Source organism: Canis lupus, chromosome 1, assembly GCF_003254725.2.
Source record: "Canis lupus dingo isolate Sandy chromosome 1, ASM325472v2, whole genome shotgun sequence".
Lineage (NCBI taxonomy): Eukaryota > Metazoa > Chordata > Mammalia > Carnivora > Canidae > Canis > Canis lupus.
Genome location: NC_064243.1, coordinates 100,661,510 through 100,673,363, shown reverse-complemented (window position 1 = coordinate 100,673,363; position 11,854 = coordinate 100,661,510). Strand labels below are relative to the sequence as shown.

General features: G+C 49.6%; 1 protein-coding gene and 1 long non-coding RNA gene across 2 annotated transcripts; one reads left to right on the top strand and one right to left on the bottom strand.

The window, feature by feature from the left end:
• Positions 1-310: 310 nt before the first annotated feature.
• On the bottom strand, positions 311-3,218 carry LOC125753116 (uncharacterized). The gene is made up of 2 exons (XR_007404170.1): positions 3,054-3,218; positions 311-1,698 (listed from the first exon to the last, which is right to left on the bottom strand). It is a non-coding gene; the product is annotated as an uncharacterized LOC125753116 (long non-coding RNA).
• Positions 3,219-3,329: 111 nt separating this feature from the next.
• On the top strand, positions 3,330-9,922 carry LOC112644924 (zinc finger protein 154-like). The gene is made up of 3 exons (XM_035701946.2): positions 3,330-3,463; positions 6,283-6,409; positions 7,754-9,922. Exons 1-3 carry the CDS (start codon positions 3,431-3,433, stop codon positions 9,139-9,141), a joined length of 1,548 nt encoding a protein of 515 aa, XP_035557839.1. The 5' UTR covers positions 3,330-3,430; the 3' UTR covers positions 9,142-9,922.
• The last annotated feature ends 1,932 nt before the right edge of the window (positions 9,923-11,854 follow it).

The window sequence follows — 11,854 nt, the reverse complement described above, 5'->3', positions numbered from 1 at the left end:
TAAAGTGTAATTTCTCAGAATCCCACTGACCCTGTGTCATTTGCATGGAGGGAGCCACAGAGAAGAGCAGAGCTGCAGAGACCAGAGACCTCAAAGTGCATTCTACTTGGGCCCTTCTCCAGGGCTGTGACCTGAAGTAAATCTCCTCACTGCCCTTGCTATATATTTTCTTGAGTATAGAATGGGAATACTGACAATCTCCCTCCTTACTGGAAACTAGGGGAGTTCTTGGGCCCTGAGACCTCAACCACCAGCTAGTGCCAGGCTCTTGACTTCCCCCACTAAGAAAGCATTCAAGGATGAGTCACAGTAAAGTATGACAGAAAAAGCTTTATTGCAAGGTGAAAGTACACACTCCAAGGGACACTGAGTATGCGCCCACTCGGGAAGATCTGAGCCATGCCAGGTACATACAGGGCTCTGATTCTTAAGGGTGGTTATTATTTGGGTGTGGACTATTCAAGTGGGGTTCTGGGAATAGGCATGGATTTCTAAGAACTGTACATATCACTATGCATGCTATTCTAGCTACCATGCACAGGCGCAGTCTGATTTCAGGCTAACTGGGCGTTTGTGCACAGCGTGTCACAACAACTGTCTGGAGCAACAACTTGACTTAGTCATAAATGGTTGGATTTGAAATACACCAACAAATCCATAACAATCCATTTTCCTGTTTAAGGCAATTACTTGATTTTGGAAAGTGAGTCCACTAAACTGTTGGGCTACAATAATTGCAGAAATGAGGTGTCTCTTTGGATGTAAATGGCCGAGAGGCCCTGTGTTCTCTTATTGTAATGCCAATCACCATCAAGACTTAAATATTTTATTCATCTGTTGTCCATATGGGTTCCCTCCTTCACTTCATTCCAGACTACTCCCATATCCTCTTCTCTTAGAGCCCTTCCTGGGTTGCCCAGTGTAAAGTTGCCCCAAATTCTAGGGTCTTCCCTCTGCTTTGCTTTTGTTTTTTCAGGATCCCTAGGGCTCTTTGACATTCTCTTCATCATTTATTTAGTTCCTGTGTGAAGATCTGACTCCATCAGTGGAACTACAGGTCCTCTTCATGTAACTCCACATTATCACTCATCACAGAATTATTTTGAACTAAAGGCAATAAGCAGCAGCAAAAACCAGAAAAACACTATGCTCTCCTCCTATTTGCCTAAAAGCTGGAAAGAAATTTACTAGGACTAAATTTAATCACCAAAGACAACTTTAGACCCTTATCAGCCTGGCGACAGCACCATAGGAATTTACAAAACACACCTTACTAACTATCCTTTATCTATCTGTGCTTGCCTTCCCACAATATGCCACCCCTAGAGACTCAGGTACTTTTCCCTTGTCTTGCTACTTCTCTAATATTGTACTGTTCCTTAAAGATGTTCTGTAAGACTGAAAACAAATCCATGTCTTTGAGTTATTCAACCCAGACTCTCTCTCATGTACATATGAGATATACATACTAATAAACTTATGGTTTTCTTTTGTTAATGTCTTTTGTTATAAAAGTCTGAGGAGAGGGGCAGCCCGGGTAGCTCAGCAGCTTAGCGCTGCTTTCAGCCCAGGGCCTGATCCTGGAGATCCGGGATCGAGTCCCACGTCGGGCTCCCTGCATGGAGCCTGCTTCTCCCTCTGCCTGTGTCTCTGCCTCTCTGCCTCTCTCTGTGTCTCTCATGAATAAGTGAATAGAATCTTAAAAAAAAAAAAAAAAAAAGTCTGAGAACTTGGGACGGGTAGCAGAAAACATTTGCATCCCCTTTATCTCTACATATATGTGATGAATTGCAGACATGACTCCCCTGCATTATGCTTGTGGCCCTTCTAAGAAAACACAAAGTCCCCAGCCCTCTGCCTTGAAATCCCTGCAATTTCCAGTGCCCCTTATGGTACCCAAGACCTCTTCTTTTCCCGCACATGACACTAAGGACATCCTTCTCAACAGGCCCCTGGAGTAATGGGACCTATATTAACCAGAAAACACTGGTCCAAGGACAGGTGAGTTGCTCCAATGTAAGCCCAGCAGAGGGGCAATTCCCTGCCTAGGAATGATGTTAGGGCAGGACCGCCCCCATTCTCCTCCTGGTTTTCTCCATAGTGCCAGGTAAGGATCAAGGTGATTGACTCCAGGACAGGATAGGGATCGCCCCACCCCCAGAATCCCCCTCCTCTCTGCCCTGCTCCAACCAAGGACTCCGAAGGTTGGTGAGGGGATATCAAGTGCAGGACAACCGCAGGAGAGCCATCGGGATCTGAATCTGATTTGATTCTTGGTTAACGACATTGAAGCAAGGAACAGGGAGGGAGGCCTTCTTGATAGGACTCATGGCTGCCTCTGCCAATGGGGAAATCATAGTCTGGGATAGTACTTGATCCTGTCTGAATCTGCCAAGCGTATTCTGGGCAATGTATGCTGAGTAATAATTAGAGAGGTGGAGGAGATAAGTATGATGTAGGGCAAGGAGGAGCTGTGGCTGTGGGAATGCAGTTGCGAGAGGTGTGGCAGCAAGAGTAATGTGCCCACGGAAAGGGTCTGCGCACTCATGACCCAGGACCCCCATACTGGCATAACAGTAAAGGTGAGCCCACGTAATGGAGGTGTCTGGGAAAGGCGACCTGATGAACCCCAGGAGCACTGCCTGGAAAGAGGGGGTGTTGTGGCAGTGAATGGCAGGGCCAGAGCTTAGGTGCCATCTGTCGGCCCACCTGCCTATATTGTTGAGGCGTGACACAGTCACCAATGGGACCATGAGATACTAATTGAAATAAGGTAATGTATATTAACTTCCACTAAGCGAGGACATCTTGTGACGTAAAGACGCTATGGAATGATGTATTTCTTTGGTTTGTAGCCTTTAGGATCATCAGAAATATTCTCGGCCTCCAAGAGACCGCGAATTTCGCTGGGTCTGAAATAAGTATCCAAACATTTGGGTGATCAGTGGCAGAGACCACTGCGCAAGACTATGATAACATTCTCTCAAAGAGGAAGCGAAGAACAACAGAATCGGCCTTTTCAGACGCACTAACCTGCAGGACTCGGGCCTTACCTGCCAGATGTCCCTGACCCCGGCCTTCGTAAAAGCGGAGACTACTTTACCCAAAATGCCCGGAGTCGAGTGGCAGCGTCGCTCTCCAATGAGAACTTAAAGAGAGGCTCTTCCGCGTGTGGCCCCATCGCGAGGGCGGGACTTCCTGCTGTCTCCTCAGGGCGGCCATGACAGCTGCTCTTGTTGAGGGCTCACCTGGTGAGAGTCTCTGGCGTTCTGCGTTCAGATTGATCTGACGCAACAGAAGGGGCCCGAGGAGCCGCTGACCCTGCTGCACGGTTGCGAGTCCGCGGCTCGGAAACGCCGCCCGGGCTGCCCCGCGCCGGGGACAGAACAGGGACCCCCGGGCCGGCTGTCCGCTCCCCACCCCGAGTCCGATGACGGCGGCGGCGTCCAGGGCCCCGACGCAGGTAAACGCTCGTCCCCTGGGCCCTCCTCGCCCTCCCCGCGCTGCCCGCCCTACCCCCCCACCCCCCGCCGCAAATCCTCGAGGCCGGAGCGCCGGGCGTCTGCTCGCGTCCCTGCGGCCCAGGCTCCCGTGTCCCGCAGAGGCAGGCGCGGGTGGGCGGGGGCCCAGTGTGTGAGCGCCGGCACGCGCGCTGGCGGGCTGGAGCGGGCTGCAGGGGAGGGGCACACCTAAGGGGCGGTAGTGAGCGCTGAGGCACACAGCTTGCCTGCCAGCGCAGGCCTGGTCTTCCGGGCCGGGCAAGGGTACAGGGAGCTTTGAGTCCGTGGAACCCGCTGTGGACTCGGTCAAAGGCTGGACTCTCCCCAATTCCCACGGCTGCAGAAGCGCTTATGGAGCCGACACGAACAAGTGGGAGGTGGCCCACGCCTTCACTGGCCCTGACCTGACCCCCACCCGCTTGTCTTCTGCATTGTTGTGTCCCGGGACTCTGAAGTGCCATTCTGACAACCGGTGTGTGCACGGTTATCCCAGGAGCATCAAACACGGTGTGCACATGCTTGAATTAATACTCAGCTGGAACTGTCTAGGAAACCACCGTTCTTTTTTCTTAAGGGTGGGAGCAAAGAGCAGGAAGGCGGACAGGAATCAGGACTGGAATAACTGCCTGGGAAGTTGGGTGTGTCCTCTGGTGGTAATGGGAGGCTTGGATATGAGCAGCCATGTGGTATTACCAAGGTCCTGATAGGCTCCATCCCGCCATAGCATGAAGTATAGACTATGGGCTGAGGGAGGAGGCAGGACGATCAGGGTGGAGGCTCCTGTCATAGGCTAGGTGAGGGTTTTTGGACCAGAGTGCTGGGTTCGATGTCATTGTATTCTGGATATGTGTTTTAAAAAGTGACAACTGTATTTTCTATGTGGACAGAGACAGGGTGAAATGGAGGATTCAGGGGTTATCTCTAGGGGTTTTTTTCTTAGCAGCTGTAGGAATGGAAGCTCCATCAACTGAGATGAGTGATGTTGGTGGGAGATGTTTTGGAGAGCACTGAGTGGATGCATTAAGTGAGCAGTCAAACACACAGGTCTGGAAATCTGGGGAGGGGTTCAGAAGAGAGACATCTAAAACCATCATGGCTCCTGTGTGGCCCCGGGTGAGTGAGCCATGAGACACATTTGTGAAGAGCAGTCTTCTGGTTATGGTGATAAAGCTCTTCTGGTGCCAGGAAGTTGAGGGGGGAAAGGGAACCAGGACTGGATACTTAGCTGATTGTATGACTTCAGCGATGAGAGATGTGAGTGGCCATGAAGGAAGAGTGCGTCCAAGACTGGATACCTGGGCAGGTGGCCAAGGTTTCCAGCAGAAGAGTAGACAGAAGAGGGATCCGGAGCTGAGGAGGAATTAAGACAAGATGATGACACTCAGCACTGCGCTAGTGCTTCTCCACTCTGAACTCCACCAGGGTTTTGTGAGGACTTTAGTAGGGCCTGGGGTATTTCATCCTGGAGGAATAAGGTCATGTGTAATGTGCTGATGTGATCACCTGTGAGAGTCACTAAGCCTGGGGTAGGCCACCCAGCAACCTTGGCTTTGGATGAGGGTCAGGACAGAGGGAGATTGTGATTGCTGAGGGGACAACAAGTGCAGTACAGGTGGAGGAGGACTTTGAGAGGAGGTATCTTGAGATCTACATACGGTTCCTAAAACATAACAGGTTCCCTGTTATGACTTTATGTCTGGTGAAAGGTGGAGGAACTCATGGTGTGAGTATAAGTTCTCCCCGCTCTTCTGCCACTGGCAAGGTCTCCTAAAGAAACAGCCTTTCATCAAAGGTGTGTTTCCTGCTTATCCCACCCACCCACCCTTTTTCTTTTTTGGAAAGATTTTATTTATTTATTCATGAGAGACACTGACAGAGAGGCAGGGACATAGGCAGAGGGAGAAGCAGGCTCCCTGTGGGCAGCCTGATCCCAGTTCCTATGGACTCGATCCCAGGACCCCAGGATCACGACCTAAGCCAAAGGCAGACGCTCAACCACTGAGCCACCCAGGCATCCCCCTGCTTATCCTTTGTATGGGTTTCAGTTCCCTACCAGCCCATGGAGTTATTCAGAAAAGCCAATCACATCCTCTTACAGGAACCAGGAGGTACCTCACCCTCTTGATCCCACAAAGCTCAGATCCTACAGCTCCCGGCTGTTCACTCTTTCTGAGAGTGCCACCCCCATGTGGGCCTGTGTGGGGTGTGGTGTCCTCCTCTCCCAGGCTGTGAATATACATGATTAATAAAGTGCTATCCGTCTCCTCTGTACAGGGTCAGGTGTCGTGTGTTTGGCCATCCCCATAACCCTAAGATGAGACTCCTGCACTCACCAGTGGGTTGAAGAGGAGGTGATTAAAATACAAGTAACATGGGGGGAGGCCAGGGAGATTCCTGTGGTGTGGGACAGTGAGGCAGTGATGACCATAGGCATGTGGCCTTGGGCTCCAGTCTCAAGAGTGTTGTGTACTTGGAGAGGGAGTATGCCTGGTGATGCCAGGGCCCTGGTATTCAGCGGAATAGCCTGGGTGGCCGGGAGGATCCTTCTGTGCCAGGTCTGCAACTTAGTGTCCACCTGCCTCTTGTTGTGTCGGCGGGCCCTGTGATCAGTGGGCCCATGAGGAGACAGTGGTGCCATGGCACCCAGGCACTGGGGCCTGGTTTCTCCTGTCAGATGGGGAGATCGGGGGGGGATGGGCATAGGGTAGATGTGGGTGGGAAAAGGGAAATGGGTTCTTGGGAGAGGGGCTTTTTGTGGTTTCATCTGTCCCCATCATGCCAGGGCAGGGTGACCTTTGAAGACGTGGCCGTGTACTTCTCCTGGGAGGAATGGGGTCTCCTTGATGAGGCTCAGAGATGTCTGTACCAGGATGTGATGCTGGAGAACTTGGCACTTATAACCTCCTTGGGTAAGACCCTCAACCCCACCCCTGTGCCCTGAGCTAGTCTCTGCCCTTCCCTTTGTCCCCAGGAGCAGTCTGTCTTTGCACAGGGGCCATGAGCATTGCTTCCTTCCCCCGTTCTATGGGTAGGTGCTGTAGTTGCTAAGGCTGAGGTCAGTGAACTGCCTTCCTTCCTTGAGCAGCCGCCCCAACACTAGCTTTCCTGCTGCCTTTCAGGGAAGGAATCGGGGTCAGGAGTCTTGCAGTGAACCTAATGGATATCAGCTTTCTTGCCCTCTCCCTGACTGGGTGACTTTGTCTAGATGCAGGATATCTGCATGCTCCAGGTCTGCTGCTTTTCTCTAGCTGAGGCTTCCTCGTGCCTGCCTATGTCAGGACTTGCTGTCTCTTGACAAAGTTACTACTTCTATGGAGCATGGGCTGTTCTCGTGAGAGAAACCCTGTCCAGACTTCTCTGGGGACTATTTAGTTCTCTTTGCCATGGGCTGTCGTGTGCTGCGTTGTTCTGGGATACTGATGGCTGCTCATCTGTCCTGTCTTTTCCTTAGCACTTGTATCATAAAGTTGCCATGTACTTGCTGATTATGGGCGTGGGGTTGGATTGGAGAGCCTGTGGTGGTTCACAGTGGGTACATTGACCCACATACAACATGATGGCTCAGAGGAAGCCGGGCCTGCAGTGGTACCTGGGGGAGATGCTGTGTGTTCAGGTCATACCAGAAGCCCATTCTGTTTGACTAGTATTTTGATGCCAGAGTCCACATTTCATTTCTATCTTTTCTTTCCCTTTCTTGGCACTTTGCCGACTTGTCAAGTCTGTTACTTGTCACTCTTGCTTCTGGCCTGAGGTGAACCTCACATTTCTGGGATCCATATCTCACTTGTTTTTCCTGCCACTCCACCAACAGTACTTTGCACATTGGCTGCTGTATGTCAAGAGGTATGCCTGTGTTCTTAAGCAGTCCTTGAACACCGCCTGCCAGGTTCCAGTTCTATTTCCTTGGGTCTTGACACACCCTTCTGCATGGAATAGGTGTGTCAGTAGGAGATACGTTTCTTTGGAAAGTTATTTGCAGAGGAATGAATTGCAGACCATCTCTCTCCTCTGTGTCACACCACATGCTTGCATCCTTCACCTCATGAGGCCTCTCCCATTCTGTGCTCTTTGTGCTCATTTTGTGCCTGCCACTGCTAAGCAGCCCCATCCTCAACCTGAACCATCTCCCCAGTCCTGCAAACAATCCCATTCACTGGTTCCTGGGTTTGTTAGACACACATTTGTAGCTCATATAGGAGCTGCCCCCTCCCACCAAAGGCAGCATGCACTTCACCAGCATTTCTTGCTTTCAGGTTGTAGGCTTGGAGCAGAAGATGAGGAGGTCCCTGAGCAGAGAGTGTCTGTGCAAGGAGTGTCACAGGTCAGGATTTTGAAGGCAGTTGTGTCTCCCCAAGAGGCCCATCCTCGTGAGGTGTGTGGCCAGGACCTGAGAGACATTTTGCTCTCCACTGAGCACCAGGCAACACTTTGTGGACAGAATCACTACCAGATTGGGGCCTGTGAGAAACAGTGGTATTTTGGTGCAAACCTTCAGCACCAGAAGCAGCACACCGGAGAGAAATGCTTCAGAAGCAGCATGGGCAGAGCCTCTTTTGTGAAGGACAATGAATTCTGTGTATCAGGGAAACCTTTTTCCTGTGGGGAGGTTGTGAGGGACAGCTTGGCCACCTCAAGACTGCTCCAGCATCAGGCCACACACGCCAGGGAGAAGTCATGCAGGAGAACCGAGTACGGGGCATCCTCTCGTGGAAGGAAAGCACAACACAACTGGGGAAAAGGCACGCAGGACTTCACTTGCACACATGCACTTGTTCATCCCCAGAGAGACCTCTCTAGAGAAAGATGCTTTATGTGCAGTGAATGTGGTAAATCTTTTAGCAAAAGCTACAGCCTCAGTGACCACTGGAGAGTGCACACTGGGGAAAAGCCTTACGAGTGTGGGGAATGTGGGAAGTCCTTCAGGCAGAGCTCTAGCCTCATTCAACACCGGAGAGTTCACACTGGAGCAAGGCCTCACGAGTGTGCTGAATGTGGGAAATTATTTAGCAACAAGTCCAACCTCATTAAACATCGGAGAATTCACACTGGGGAACGGCCCTATGAGTGTAGTGAATGTGGGAAATCCTTCAGTGAAAGCTCTGCACTCCTTCAACACCGCAGTGTTCACACTGGAGAAAGGCCTTATGAGTGCAGTGAATGTGGGAAATTCTTTACCTACCACTCCAGTCTCATTAAACACCAGAGGGTTCACTCGGGATCAAGGCCCTATGAGTGCAGCGAATGTGGAAAATCCTTCACTCAAAACTCCAGCCTCATTGAACACCGTAGAGTTCACAGTGGAGAAAGGCCTTATAAGTGCAGCGAATGTGAGAAATCTTTTAGCCAAAGCTCTGCGCTGCTTCAACATCGGAGAGTTCACACGGGAGAAAGGCCTTATGAGTGCAGCGAGTGTGGGAAATTCTTTACTTACAGTTCCAGTCTTCTCAAACACCAGAGAGTACACACTGGATCGAGACCTTATGAGTGCAGTGAATGTGGAAAATCCTTCACTCAAAACTCCAGCCTCATTAAACACAGGAGAATTCACACTGGAGAAAGACCTTACAGGTGCCACGAATGTGGCAAATCCTTTAGCCATAGTTCCAGCCTCATTAAGCACGGAAAAGTGCACACTGGATAAAGGCTTTAGGAGTACAGTGACTTTGGGAAACGTTTGACGTGTCTTCCATTTCAGTGACCATTCAAATTTTCACATTGAAAAAGGCTTTGTGAGTATTTGAACGTAGGCTAATATTTACCTAGAAGTCCAAGCTCTTACAACACCACGTTATCTCCTTAAATGAAAGCCTGTGAATGTGGTGGCAATTGTGGGAAGTGGCCAACCAGAGGCTAGCCTCATTGCACTCCAGAGAACTCGTGGTAGTGAAAGGCCTTCTGAATGCAGTGACTCTGGGAGAGCCTTCACCCGAAGGACTCACCTCAGAGGATATCACAAATTGCAGATGGGAGAACTACCTTAAATGTGCAGGTATTTATAAGTGGAATGTAACAACACTGGAAGAGATCCCTTGTGAGGGTGCCATTTGCCTGTGTTGAAGCTCACGCATTCAAACATCTGTATAAATCCCAGGTGTGCGGCAGCTGCATCGTACTTTTCCAACCTGCCCAGGGCCATCCCCCAGTGTCAGGGCAATTGCTGGATGACTAATGAGTTGCCTGAGCGCTGACTCCTTTCCTATTTTTCCTCCCTGAAGAGAAGGCATGGATCTCACCCAGTTTTGTCCTAGAGGATTACTGGTGATTTGAAAAGGTGGACTACATTATTCGGGGACATTGTGGTCCTTGTGAAACTCTATGATGATGCAATCCCCCAGTCTCCAAGTCACCAACCCAGGAACAGTCTGCCTCCCATCGCTCGTGCTCTGTGACAGTAAAGATCGTATTGTTTAAGCCACCATTAATCTTTGTTTGTTTGGTTTTTTTTGTGTCTTTACTTTTTTTTTCTTTAAGATTTTATTTATTTATTCATGAGAGACAGAGAGAGAAAGAGAGAGAGAGAGAGAGGCAGAGACACAGGCAGAGAGAGCAGCAGGCTCCATGCAGGGAGCCTGACGTGGGACTCAATCCCGGGTCTCCAGGATCACACCCTGGGCTGAAGGCGGTGCTAAACTGCTGAGCCACCCGGGCCGCCCTAAGCCACCATTAATCTTGGGGAGTCTGTTCACTGTGTGTGTGTGTTGAAAGCAACTATTTGCTAGCATGAAGGGGTGAACAGAGTTGTGTACCTCAGAAGGGACTGTATGATGGCAGAAGATAGCTGTTCAAAGCCTTTGGCTGCTCAGAGCCTTTAAGGAAAGACTACAGGGCTCTGTGGTCCTAACTTCTAGTTGGATGCCAGGATGTTTTGTGGGGTTGGCATTTCAACTCAAAGAGGAGGCAGTTGTTGGTTATTTGACAACCTTCAGTGCTTCTGAGCAACGTGATCCTGTTCTCTTGTTCACGGGGGGTATGGATGGCATGGTGCTCAGCGCTGGTGAAGGAAATCTATTCCCCAGGCCCAGCAGCAGAGCCACGGGTCTTGGTATCCTGAATTCTGAAGGGTAACATCACTAGTTTTGAGAGTGTAATGCCAGGGGAATGATCATGGTCCCAGAAACACTGGATTAATAGTGCAGGAGACCAAGAAAGTGGTTGGAATGTGCCTCTTTGAGAAGAGCATGCACAATGTTTAGGCACCAGGACTATGAAGGATGGGCAGGTTCAGAAATTCTCAGGACCTCCAGAAGGATCTATCCTGTGTAGCTGAGGACCTGTCAGAAAAAATACTCTAAAGGTTTTGTGGATTCCTTGGTGCCTCTGGGCTGTCCAAAGGCCATTACTGTGCGTGGCAGCAAAACAGGACAGAGACAGGAGAGATCTCTTAGTGCAGCAATGAGGTCTTTGTGACTCAGCCAGTATCCCTGTTTAATGAACTGGAAACACCTTTACTGCTCACCTATTTTTGCTACCACTGAGGCAAGTTCCTTCTGATGAGGAGACAGACGGTGGAGTCACTATGGTGGCAAACTTGTTCTAAAGCGTATGGAATCCAGACAACTTGAATCATATACTTTTCTTAAGTTATAATAAGGTGTAAATGGCGTTCAGTGTCCATCATTAAATTGTTGCAATTTGACATTTTGACATTCACATAAACCCATGAAGCCATCAATCATGATTAATCAGCCTTTTCATCACACCCACATTTACTTTGTGACCTTTAATAATCTCTCCTGGAGGCAGGCATTGAGTTGCTTTTCATTATACTAGATAAGTTTGTATTTTCTAGAATTTATATGAAGTCTTAAAGCGTTTCGTCGTCCTTTTCCTTAGGTCCCCTCATGTGACATACTCCTTTTAAAGTTCACCTATGATGCTTATATGAGCAGTCCATTCTTTGTATCTTTGAGAAGTATGTTTTATCGACAATGCACTATTTATGTATGCATGTGTTTATGGATATTTTAATTGCTTCCAGTTTGGATGGCTGTAGGTAAAACTGCGGCAGAAGGGGCGCCTGGGTGCCTCGTTGGTTAAGCATTCCGACTTTTGATTTGGGCTCAGGTCACGATCTCAGGGTTGTGAGCTCAAGCCCAGTGAACCCTGTGTTGAGCTCTGCTGTGGGTGTGGAGCCTGCTTAAGATTCTCTCTCTCCCTTTCCCTCTGCCCCACCCTCCCTCCCTGGCGACTGCCCACCTCTGCCCTGCTGGGGCTTTCTGAGTAAATAAATAAAATTGCAACCATCCCCCAAATCCCTAAAAACCCTTCTAAAAAAAAGAAAAGAGAGAGAAAAAAAAAAACTGCTATTGGATTTGGATAGCACTGTTCCTATTGGTATTGTTCCTTTCTCTTGT